This window comes from Ischnura elegans, chromosome X (genome assembly GCF_921293095.1).
Source record: "Ischnura elegans chromosome X, ioIscEleg1.1, whole genome shotgun sequence".
Taxonomy (NCBI): Eukaryota; Metazoa; Arthropoda; class Insecta; order Odonata; family Coenagrionidae; genus Ischnura; species Ischnura elegans.
In genome coordinates, this window is record NC_060259.1 from 82,087,619 (window position 1) to 82,100,966 (window position 13,348).

The 13,348-nt window shown below is 39.2% G+C and overlaps 1 protein-coding gene across 2 annotated transcripts in view; it reads left to right on the forward strand.

The window, feature by feature from the left end:
* LOC124171045 (cell cycle checkpoint protein RAD17) overlaps positions 1-13,348 on the forward strand; it is a 61,960-nt gene that overhangs the window by 19,893 nt on the left and 28,719 nt on the right. For both annotated transcript variants that reach the window (XM_046550193.1, XM_046550194.1), the window contains exons 8-9: positions 8,229-8,437; positions 8,982-9,121. In XM_046550193.1, the coding sequence (XP_046406149.1) occupies positions 8,229-8,437; positions 8,982-9,121 (349 nt within the window). The remainder of the gene's footprint in view (positions 1-8,228; positions 8,438-8,981; positions 9,122-13,348) is intronic.

Here is a 13,348-nt window from a genome sequence, read left to right on the forward strand (position 1 = left end):
TTTAACAATTGTGCGACTTCGCCCCATTCCTCCCTCTCCTCCGGCTGTGGGTCGTCTTGGACGTCCATCTCTCCGGGAAAGCCTGCCCTCCTGAAGCAATTTGTGATTGCGCTCTTCTCTACTCCATCCCATGCAACACAGAGACGCTGAATGGCTTGCAGGATGTTCCACTTCAGTGACTTGATGTCTTCCGTGTTTCCTATTCTAGGTAGAAGGTATTCAACCAGCTGCCTTCTATATGCCCTCTTCACGAGGGAAATAATCCCTTGATCGAGTGGTTGCACTTTGCTCGTGCAATTAGGGGGAAAATGTACGACTTTCACGTTTCTCAGCTTCATATCTGATGTTTTGTGAGCGGTGCAGCCGTCAAGGAAAAGAAGAATTTTTCTATTTTTACCCCCCATGACTGCGTCAAGTGATGCGAGCCACTCTCTAAATAAAATTGCCGTCATCCACGCACTTTTGTTATTCCCATAACGGCATGGCAATTTTTTAACATGCTTGAAGCACCTCGGACTAGCAAACTTACCAATCACGAACGGCTTCAACTTTTCTGACCCGTCACTATTAGTGCAGAAAAGAACGGTCAATCTTTCTTTACTTCGTTTGCCCCCATGGCAAATTTCTCCCTTGGTAGCTAACGTGGAGTCCGGAAGGAGATTATAGAAGAAGCCAGACTCATCGGCGTTAAAAATGTCTTTGGGATCATACCCAGCCACCAAGGAAGGCAAATTTTTCTTCCACTCCTCCACCACGGCCACGTCGACTGCTGCTTCCTCCCCACATACCCTGAGAGTCGTCAAATTCCACCGACGCTTAAATCTTGAGAGCCATCCATTAGAGGCGTGGAAATCATCTATCCCTAATTTTAGGGCTATTGTTTTCGCCCGGTCCTGTAGGATGGACCCAGATAACGGGAAATTGGCACTTCTCACTTCCGTAAACCACTCAAATACTTTCCTGTCTAATTCGTCATTTTTGCATGACCGAGACCTCTTCCTTTCCGGACCAAATTTCTCAATACCATTTCCCATCTTGTGCCTGTTGGCAATAATTGTGGAAAGTGTGGATGCCGGAATGTTAAATCTCTCTGCAATTGCCGTTTTTTTCTCTCCGGTGTCGACCGATTCCAAAATTTGCAACTTCGTTTCAATGGAGAGTTGTCGGCGTTTTTTGGTGGTATTGGCCATTTTACTGTAAAGGAATAAATATAATAATAAGGAAGGAATAAAAATAACAGAAAAATACTCAATTTATAGAAAAATTAAGAAAGAATAATCTCAAATTATTTTCCAGTTCGTACCGTAGAAGCAAGTCCTGTTGTCACAATCAACTCGTGCAGCCGTTTCCACTGGTAATGACTAAAGCAGACTAGGACAGACTATTCCTATATTTTCTCAGCTCCTAATAATCAGTAAAGCGAACAGGGAATGAGTTCCAGTCCTCGCACACAGGAAAGATATTCGAGTCTGAAGAGTCGCATCCATTGCGATGAAGATAAAATAAGTTGAAGACTAGCCACATTTTTTATATCATCAGTGATTCCTCGATAAATAAAAAATATTTGGTTTTGAGCAAAACGTAAATAATGTCAAGTAACGTCAAAAATAAATTCTTTTACATTACTTGACATTGCTGAGCGATGCCATCAGGTATGTACCATGCATGAAAATTTGGTTGGTGGGAGTTAGTGACTGGTCAAGTGGGGAACGGGTGCGCTGGAGGGACGTGGCGGGTTGGAAGGGGGGACGGGAAGAGGAAAGGTATGATGTGATAGGCAAGGCACCTCAGGCCATTCGTCATACCATGTCACTAGGAGAAAGGGTAGGGTGAAGGTACGGAAGAGGTTTATTGCCACAGGTGATGGGAATAGGATAAAGCGGTAGAACGTAATAATTAGCCGTGAAAGTGGAGCTGCAGTTTTTGAGTACCAATATTTTGTTATCAAAAACGTAGTAAATGCTATATCTTGAAGGATCACTGATAATTTTATTCAAAATTGTGAAATAAATTGCCTTTGATTATTATACAATTGCAACAGATGATTTACTTTACGAGGTGCAATACTTCAAAACATCAGTGATTTTAAACGGCAAAATAATTTCATGACGTAATAGAAAAATTGGTAGAGAATCATCAAATAAAATGCTTTCAGTCTTGTGTGTGTCTTGCGGGTGACTCCCGTAAAAGTTATCACCGTGGCTAGTCCCGGTATACTTAAATTCGCTTTCAGTCTTACCTGTCTTCCGCAACGTATTCGCCCAATCCGTGTCACAAGCATTAAATTTCTTGGCGATCGGCGTGGAATCCAAAACAGCTTCGAAATTCTTCCAGTTGGAGCAGATCCCCGTCGAATTATGGGCGTTCCATAAACACAATGAAGATGGTATCCTCACGCAATCGAGCAAATATATGTACGATCTCGAGCAAACGCACCACTTGCAGGTTAACAGACTACATCTATCAAGGAAAAGACGGTTATATATATATATATTTGGTGGAGGGGATTCTCCAGATATTCTTCTGGGATGGGGACGGAGTAGACAAAAATTTGCGCTCATTGGTTGAACACCAACCAATGAAGTTTTGAATACTTCGCCATAGTAAACATACATTGTCAACTCCGACGGCTCCCACCATAAGAAAAAGTAGGTACAAATACGTACAGCCAATGCTTCGCTCCCCGTTAGCTGAGAAGGGTGATAGAGGAGTGGATGAATAATCAGTAGTTATCTTAGTTGACTATGGCCTTCACCGAGCAAGATCACATTACGTAGAAATCTTCTCAGGTTACCTTTCTGTACTGGGTTACAGCTGGCCGGCTGCCACTGTTACGCCCCAGCCCCTCTCGGTCTATTAGTCATCCGACCCGCTCTCATCCTCCAGCTAACTGGGGGGGAGGGGGAGAAAAAGGCAACTCCCCTCCTAACTTCGCTCGCAACAACTCCGAAGAGACATTTGATACGTACTTTCGGAACAGGGGTCGCAAAGTGAGTTGATACGAGACAAGCAGATGGTGGCGAGCCAGTCCTACATAGTATGACTTATGGGGGCCGTGTTACACTCTCACGCGTTTAGAAAATATGCATGTGAATCCGAGGGCGCGTTTGAGCTTGCACCTTTTCCGATGTTGCCGTCAATACTATCTTCATTGCCTTAGCAGACACGTCAACGGCACCCTCCGCTGCAGTTCTACTTCCTGCTTATTACGTAAATATCTAAGGAAAAATTATAAAATGTTAAATACTGCGGTTATTCTCAATAATTCGTTCTAGAGGGGCACTTTTCCTGTTTTGGGCCCAAGTGTGGACTTCGTTGTACGGAGTTTTCGTAATTAGAGAGGTTCGTTACGCGAGGTTTTTTTGCGTGCATTAACCATTGGAAGGAACCGGGACCGGGCCATTGACTTCGAAATAGAGGGGTTTTCTTAAAATTTCGTTGTATAGGGGTTCGTTGTATAGAGGTTTCACTGTACTTATAACTTATAAGGCATCCAGTGCACGATATGTTACAACATACATATAACTGATATGGCTGGCCGACTTGACAGTTCTTCCAGCACCATTTTGAACTCGCACCGCTCACCTACTTGGCAAGTGCTTGATCATGCCACATGCTCACAAATATGGCGGCTGCTCAGTAGTGATCGGGGTGGTGAGCTGTCGCATCCAGGGGAGAGCGGTGGTTTGCTCACCAACCACTCAGTGAGCCGAGCTCCCCCTGGATGCACCCTATGTCTAATGAGTAGAATCGTGTCACTGATGGCATGGCGTCCATTTCAATCCGGCCTGGCGATACGCCTTCTAAGGTGTGAAATACAGACAATGCTACATTGAGGCTGCTTTCAGACGACGGCTTACTGCCGACCGCCGTTCAGGTGAAATTCAGGTGGATTTCCAATGAGACGGCTCTCTGCAATGCCATGTGCTGTGCCATGAACATTGGCTGGCAAAAATCGTTTCGTCTGAAAGTGGTCTTAAAATTGAATCATGTACACATACAGCAATTCTTTGACTTACGAGCAAGATGCGTTCCGAGAACTTATTCGTAAGTTGGTAAACCAATGCAAGGCATCGAAAAGTGTGGTTATCCTGCAGAATGCAACACTGCATTACAATTTTGCATTATCTCATAGCCGCTCAGTTTATCCATGGTGTCGCTGTACCAGCGTGTTGAGCCATTTATTGTTGAGGTTATAAGAACTGTGGCAGTGAACATGCGAATAAGTTGTCAACTATTTAAAGTAACAAATTAAGCTACGTCGCAGAGTACAGAATATATTCTGAACTGTCTCACAAGTTACAACAAATTAATGGATGATGTCATCAGGAGTTGGGGGAGTTTCACAATTTTTTCCTGATGCTATGCAGTATGCAAACTGTACACCAAGCATATTTCATGCAGGCCTTCAAAATCAACATTGACTACTACTGTTTTCAGTGAACACCTGTTTAGTCCTGCAGGCAATATTTATGTCAAAAAATGAATAAATAGGGTAAAAATGTTGAATTTTTAAAATCAAAACCTGGAGAAAGAACCAGTGGCTACCTGATATAGTGTGACAAATTGGTCGATCATGCATTTTTTAACAACGTGGTATTTAAACTGTTTTACTTGGCAAATAAAATTATGGAGACGATCTTAAGTTTTTTTACAACACTTTCCTCCTAATTCACGCCTTTAGTGAAATTATTTTCATTCACTTCTTTTGGTTTATCATTTAAATTTGCCATTAATTCAGATAATAAAAGTTTATTCTTGGAACCAGGGTTCCCACTCAACCGTGAAAACCTTAAAACCGTGAATAGGCCGTGAATTTCGTCTATCGTGAAAAAACCTGGAAATAGCCGTGAATTTCGTCGTAAAACCTTAAAAATCATTCAAACTTGATTGTACAACAGCGATTGATGGATAAAAAGAAAAATCGATACGTCGTTCATGTTTCAAGGTCAGTCACGGGCAGTCACTGTCCACGAATTTGTCTGCACGTATTTGTATTTGTCACGTATATTCGAAGCGCAATTATTGGTCCGTGTGCCATGACGACACATTGGCCTTACCCCTGTGATTGGAAGACCGGTAACCAAAGTGTTCGTTAAATCTGGCGAAAAAACAGACTTCTTCACTCCCCTGCCACCCTGCTCCCTCTGATTTCCTACTCACAACCATTAGCCGGCCCTGAATTTTGCTAACGATAAGTAGGTGACGTCATAAGAGATGGCATTTTCATTGCTGCGTTTGCTTTCACGGCGTCTGTCACGTTTGAAAAATTTTTAGTTAACGTGCGTCCGGTGATTGTTTCGTGATAAAAATTTCTGTCTAAAATGGCTTATCAACAGACTGTGAATTTGACGACATTTTGAATGTGAAAACCTGGAAAAAAGCGTGAATTTTATAATTTAGTTTGAGTGGGAACCCTGTGGAACTGTGTATCGAGAACTGAGAACTGATTGGAGAGAACCGGGCCGGTACCGCAAACCGAAAAAGTTCAACTGACTCATCCTTAATTATTACTATTACTAGAAATAAATTCCATTTCTGAATGCACTACCCTTATTTATTCCTTAATGGTTGTGTGTGAATGTGTAACATGGAAATGGTTGTGGATGAACAAGCTTTTTGTGCAGAAGTGCTGATTGATGAAAACTTACTTCATGCTAGGGTATCCTGTCCCTAAAATAGTTAATATCAGTATTAACTTACCAAAAGATCTGGTTATTTCTGACTTTATTTAACACTTGTGTAAGATTGGTTGAATTCCTGAATGATCTCCTTATTTAATCTGAAGCAAGGAAAATGGTCAGAATTGTCCTTTCTTAAAGTTCAAAATAACAGAGCAGTTTTGAAACTTGAAAACTTTTTAAGCAGCAACTTATTTTAACATTTCATATGAGATAACTACAGGTCTGTGAAATTCGTGAGATGCGATATTGCAAAATAATGAAAAATAACACGAAATAATGCAAAATCAGTATACATATAAAAATGAAATTTCGCGTTTTTTGCCATTTTAGGTGAATTAGCAAAAAAATACATCTAATGAGTCAAAATCTATTAAAGCCTGAGCCTTCATTAATTAATGCTGCCGACGTTCATCTCATTGCAATTCAAAGGTCATTTGGCTTGTTTTGTCTCGTGCATAATGCATCCGCGTAATATCGCGCACTATAGTGATTTTTCCGCCAGAATTTGCTGTTAAATTTATCACAGGCTATCTCTTCAATTCCCATGTATCAATCCTGAATTATTTAGAATGAGGTGCTTTCTCACCTGAAGAATTAGATATTATGAATTAAAAAGTGCTGAAAGAAATTTAATGTGGCCGTGGAAGAGCGGAAATACAAGCTTACTCGCCCAGCACCCGTCAATGCCGAGCAGTAATTCCGGTGACTTACAGCGATGCATTAGACAGCATATTGGATAACTTGTTGCAGGAAAACCTTGAGTGTGGGCCTAATGTAACAATTTCGTTGACTTAAACATGGCCACTGGGTGGGAACGGGCTGCCGTTCTCGGCATGGCCCATAGCGTGGCAGAGAGTCGTCTCGGCCTGAATTTGACGGTGTTGTGACGTGAACGGCGGCCGGCGAAAAGTCATTTCGTCAGAAAGTGGCCTCAATGTAACACTGTCTGTATTTCACGCCGTAGACGGCGCACTAGCGGGCCGGATTGAAATGGTGACCATGGCGGCCGTCAACGGCACCGTGCTGTCAACTGCACAATTCAATTTGTTTTAAGGCATCCATAGACACATGTGGTTATTTGAAAGCACAAAGCGCTAGCAGTTGGGGGAAGGGAAGGAAGGAACAGACAGGATGGGAGGAGAGGGGGTTCTCCTTATTAGTGGACGGATCGTTAGATATTTGGCTCTCCACTGAGCTTCAAAGCAAAAAGAATCATTTCTAAAATGGCCAAATCTAATATCTAATTCGTCAGGTGAGAAAGCATCTCATTTTAGATGTTTCAGGATTGATGAACGGGAAATAATTTTTCAAGTTTCTTTGAATTCGATTATTTTTAGTTGTGTGTGCTTCTTTAACTGCCTTTTCTGACCAATTGGCAACAGCTGTAATCAAAACTAAGCGATTTTGTTGTATCTAGCTGCTGTCCTACCTTCCCTCAACACCTGGGTGAGGGGTATCGAAAGGGAACCCACGACATGAAACATTTTGACCAATTTGTAAGTTATACAGTACTATGGTTATACCGTATTTACCCAGCACTCAGTTTGAAAACACCATTGTGAGTGGTTGTGTTGTGTGGTTGGACTGTTTTTTTTAAATCATAGTTCCAGCTTTAAATATCGAAAGAAGGAAAGGAATTTTATAATGCTTAAAGCGAGTGATACCGCTCTTACCAGCGTAAGTGAAATCAGCGCAGAAGGATTTTATGTGAAAGACAGAGTATTGCTGTGCAAAGTTTGTGATAAAAGATTTGAATATGAAAGATGTGGCACATTGTTATAGCTCATCAGTAGCGATACACATAAACGTGCGAAAGAAAGGGGACCCGCCAAACGACAGCTATCATTTGAACACACAGTCACTCAGGCAAAGAAAGTGAAGGAGGAGGTTGTTGTTGCTACCACTGAAACATTTTTAAAGGCTTTATTTAGTGTAGAGAAACTTGACAATCCAAAAATTCTGGAATGGCTCTTGAAGCATACACATATAAGATAGTGGGGATTTGCCGTTTTGCCGATCATATTTGCCAAGATGATGCGTAGTTTAGTTAGTAGCAAACCGGCTTCAGGTTGATGTCGACCTGAAGATGCCGGTTGGAATACTGGAGAAACTGTCATTGCAAAGAAAATTCGCATGGTGAAACCTAGAAGCATGGGGACATCATCGTATTTGCCAAGACTACATACTTGAACCATTCATATACACCTTGAACCATTTCCTTCATTTAGTTTTATCAGAAATTTTGTACAATCGAAATTGTGCTAAATGTTTTGTAAAATGCTTAATAAAAGTATAAGTACATATTCATGAAACGTGTACCATAGAATAATGAAACGGCTATAAACGTGGAAAAATTGTAGCATTATAGTAACACTGTCAAGGTTTTCTATAACACCGAAATCACATGGTTTTAAAACGAATTTTAGCAAAAAATAAAACCACTTTCATGGACCTCACTTCTTCAAACTGATCATTTTTTCACTGTCTTTTCTTCTTTCACATGATATTCTCTGGTGTAGACTAATTGCACTTATCAAATTTCAGAGACAACAGTCACTGACAAGGAGACTGGCGCTGTTACTCAAAAGCCTACCCATGATCCAGAGGAGATATCATCCAAAATGTCGTCTGTACCCAATCTTTTTCATGGCTTGTTGTTTGAAAATTATCCTGGTGTAATTAGCGACGTAAATTCTATTGCTAGTGCCTCTGATGTACTAAGCCAGACAGATGTGATGCTTAACAAGCATACGGTAAGTTGAATGTTTGCTGTTTGTTTGAATTGACTTGAATTGTTGACTGAATTTAAAGACTAGCAGTTGATAATCAGATTGAGGGAATATTTCAGTGAATTGGCATGTAACTACTATGCATAAATAAGGGTAGTACCTCAGAATTGTGCATGAAAACTCAGGATGAAGCAAAAAGATCATTAGTATAATCTCAATGCCATTCTCTGGTGCTCTTGTGTACCTGGTTCATTATTTGTCTATACATATTTTAATACCTACCCAGTTCTCTGGGTGTGGCTACCTTTTAAATTATTTCTTTCAGTATGTTCCCTGAAAATATAAAATAATTGATACAAAATTATTTTAATCTAAAGCCAGTGCTCAGAAATCATTTGAATTCAACTGAATTCCTTTGGGATCATTACTAGTAAATTTTAACTGAAATCTGACATTTAACTTCCTACTTTGATAACTTTGAGTAGTCCTCAGAAAGAAGGCTATATATAAAAAAAACATTATACTCCCTGCATCTTCATTATGTTATAATGATTAATTTCTTCCTCAGGAAGGAGAGATGAACAAAAAATATTCAATAAATGTATCTATTCATGGGCTCATGAACTTACCTCCAAGTGTAGTGGCAAGGAAATTTTTGCCCTTTAAGGGAGCAAGAATCACTGAAGTTAAGATATCTGCACGTTCAAGGTTGGTTCTAGTTAGTTTTTATCGTAAATGCCTGTATTATGGATTATATTTTATCTAATTTCAGTTATGTACTCTTTACAGATAAGAATTAAAATTCCATGAATTGATTTACTATTTCTATCTGCATTATAAAATTTAGAAAGGGTTGTTTAAAGTGGATAAGTTATGTGAATTTTAGTAATTTTATGGTTTATTAGTCATTTTAAAACTTGGAGAATGTGAGGGTAAATTAATTAAGTCCTCATTTTGCTTAGATTTACTTTTGTCAGTGCTTCAGTTTGACCTCAATGCAGTACATTTAAATTAAATGGTATTTATTAAACCGAGAACTAAACAGTATGCATGTAGTTTTATATACCTACTTGAAAGGATTATGCATGTAATAGGCAGAGAGTGTCCTAAAATATTTGGTTTTTGTTTGACTAAAGCTTATTTATGAATATATAGTAAGAGTAAAATTATATTCCATAAAAATAAAAATAATTAAATGATACAGTAACCAAATTCACATTTTTAATGGAATATAAATACACCTCTACAACAACATATGTGGCCCTCATTCAATCAAACACAAAATGACATAATTATAGGACTACATTTATATAAATTGGTGTATTACATAAAATGATAAATACAGGTATTTATGAATATGCAATGAAATTGAAGAGGTTAAAATTAATTTATGCATTTTTATATTACCTTGAGTAAAAGTAAAAACTAACTTACTCTCGTTTCATTAGCCATTTTTTAACTTGCACGCTGAAGCTCCATTTGATTCTTTTATTTTTTACATTACCTGGCATGGAACAAAATAATTTTGGCCCTTTGTACTTAAAAAATCATTGGCCTAGGCATGTCCCATATTCTATTAAATCGAAGTGGGTAGCCGAGTGTTTTCACCTCTACGATTGTAGAACACTGTACCTTAGGCCGGCCCTTATTTTTCAGAATTGCGAAAAGTTATGTTTTCCTAGTCTCAAAATGATCCAAATGAAGTTTATATTCACATGTTAAAATTTGGTTACTTTAAAATAAGGGCAACCCGTGCCCCAAGGGCCCAAGTACTGAGGACCATCAATTGAGTTTTTTGGAGCAGAAAAAGTGCTATCCCTATGTAAAACGTAAAAGTAAAGCCCTTTAGGGCCGATTTTCTGTTTGTTTTGACCTATCTCTAAGTGTTTACGAGATATCGTCCGTCGTAATGCAATCCACCCCCCAGGGCGCTACCCCGCACCGCGGCGCCGCTGAGGTATGCGCCGCACCACATACTAGAGACTTCCCCCACACCCCCTCCCCTCCCTCGACAAAGACTTTCCTCCTGATGACAATATTTACATGCTAGTGGTACAGAGTTGAACAGGTTGTTCCTCTTGTGTCATGATTAATGTTGTTTAAGCCTACAATGTCAATTTTAACCCTTCAGTGCCATCCTATGCACTGACCCCTTAAACCTTAATTTGTTGCCACCATACGGCCGCGAACCATTCCAGCAAGTTCCAAAATGCTCTTTATGTACAAAATATTACAAGCATTGTGTCTGTGAGTTATAAAGGAATGAAGGAGATGAGCAGGGCTTCCAAGGCTCCAACAGTAGATAGAAATATTCAAGGAAGAAGAAACGAGGCAGTCAGTTCACGGACAGTGGAGAGATAGTTCTAGTGTACAGTGTGCAAAGGATAGGAAGTGCTAAGTTTTTTAGGATGTAAGGAGAATAATGGCGAAATAAGTAGTTTATCATGAATACACGTGACATTCATTTTAAGAATAGGCCAACAATGAAAGGCATGAAATCAAGACTAAATCCAGGCATTGAACTGGTTGGAAAAGAAAGTGAAGAAAAACTTGGCTGAAAGTTACCTACAGTGAGAATAGTACTGTGTGTTTTCTCTATCACCTAATGGGTTCGAAATGCATGAGACTTAGTGCGAGAAAAACCGCAAGAAATGCATTTCATCCATAGTACAAAACGAGAATTCCTGCTATTATGGAAAATAAAGCGATTGAAAAGCTAGAAAAATTACGCAAAGAATGGATGAACGTGCGACCAAATAAAGAGAGAGCGCGAAATACAGTGGATATGAAGAGAAGAGAATCTTTCGTAACAAAACTTGATGATTTGTTTGACATTGCAAGGAGCGGTACCATTGAATTTTTGACGCCCGAGGAGGAAAGTGCAGTAAATCTCTCGGATAAATGTGCTTGGGCTGAAGAAGTAAAATTCTTATGCAATCAAAGAGGAGCACTAATTGCAGTTATTAGTGGAATAGATTTCAATATATTCAAAAAGAAAGAAAAAGATGTGGTTCTCCGCTTCCAACAGGGACCCACAGTTCCTAAAAAGGATTGTTAATTGTGAAAGTGTTAACCTGGACATAGCGAAAGCAGTACAAAAGAGGTTTCCAAACCACTTGTGGTACCTGAGTGTGGAGTTGTAGGCCTGGCATTCTTTGATGGATCCTTTTCTAGGTAAAACAAGGAAAATGTGATACTCCCTATGAGGACATGCGGGGGAAAATATGATCCACCGAAGAAGGAATTCTATAAACATAAAGACATGACAAAGATATCTATATCAAATTTTGTCACTACTAATTCGAGAAAGCTACATTTTAAATATGCACTCCATTCTTTGATGCGCACATGCAAGGATGGGATGAACAACCAAGAACGATTTCCAAATTATACTCGGTCCACAAGTGGTAAATGATTGTGCAGAGAGAGGGGTGAAACAAATTCAAGGTTTTTAGTCAGTTAAGGAAGAAAGCTTTAAAAATTTATTACTAAGTGCCAATTTAATTCTTTCCAAAGTAAGCACATTTTTTCAGAGGCTAGATATTGCTAGTGGGAGTAAAGACTTTTTCTAGGGAGGGGAGGGGGTGTAGGGGAAGTCTCTAGTAAGTGGTGCGGCGCGTACTTCAGTGGCGCCGCGGTGCGGGGTAGCGCCCGGGGGGTGGATTGCATTACGACGGACGATATCTCGTAAACGCTTAGAGATAGGTCAAAACAAACAGAAAATCGGAACAGAAGGGCTTTACTTTTATGTTTTACGTAGGGATAGCACTTTTTCTGCTCCAAAAACTCAATTGAGGGTCCTCAGTACTTAGGGCCCTTGGGGCACGGGTTGCCCTTATTTTTAAGTAACCAAATTTTAACATGTGAATATAAACTTCATTTGGATCATTTTGAGACTAGGAAAACAAATCTTTTCGCAATTATGAAAAATAAGGGCCGGCCTACTGTACCTAGTGTATGAACAGGAACCTAAGTGTTTGGAAATTTATTTTCTTAAAAAGATGGAATGAGTGGCAGTTTCTCAATGGACACGTGATAGTCCTAATAGCCTTTTTCCCCACAATTTTCAAGGGCTTAGTTTTAATATATATTTCACCTACCCAGAAGATAATTCCATGCGTTTTCTGACAGCGCATTAGATTTCTGATTTTAACTAATTCACATGAACTTTCCATTTACAGTTTTCATCTTCATATATTTGCCAAATATTTAATGTCACTAATCTGTTCTATCCTAACACATTTGTCCCCTAACATTATTTCACTTTTTGAACAATCTACTCTTGGATATTGTAATTAATTTCTAAATGGAACAGTTTCATTCATACTAAATACGTATAGCATATTTCATCTTTGCACTTGGCATCGTATTATTGGTTATAAACCATAAAGTTAGCAATTATAAGATCACATTGCAACAATGAGTGTACCTACATGCATTATTTCCTATGAATTAGACTCATGTATTACCACATTCCACTAGTTCTGTGATTTCCTGCCAACATGATTCACCATTCACCTCCAATGTAGCCCATTGCCAGTGATGATTATCATCAGATGGGCTTGTAAAACTAAATTTTTTCCCTTCTTATCCTGATATGTAAACTAATGACAACTCATTTTTAATCTGTGTATCACTTCTAGTTATTGGCAAAAAAATGGTAAAGATCCATCCAATAGTGTATAAACAGGAAAAAATCAAAAGAAATAAGAATATTCATTCATTTAAAAAAAAATTCTTGCATCATGCAACTATCAGTAAAATAAAGTGGATACAATGGGAATAATTTTAAAATCCTTGACAACATTGTACTATGCTTGAGAACAAAAAATAGACTTGAATGGAACTATTCAAGCCTCTCCCGCAGCAATGGGTGATGCATCAGGCCGTGACCCCCATTCTTCTCTGCCTCATCCAAAATCTCCTGTATGACCA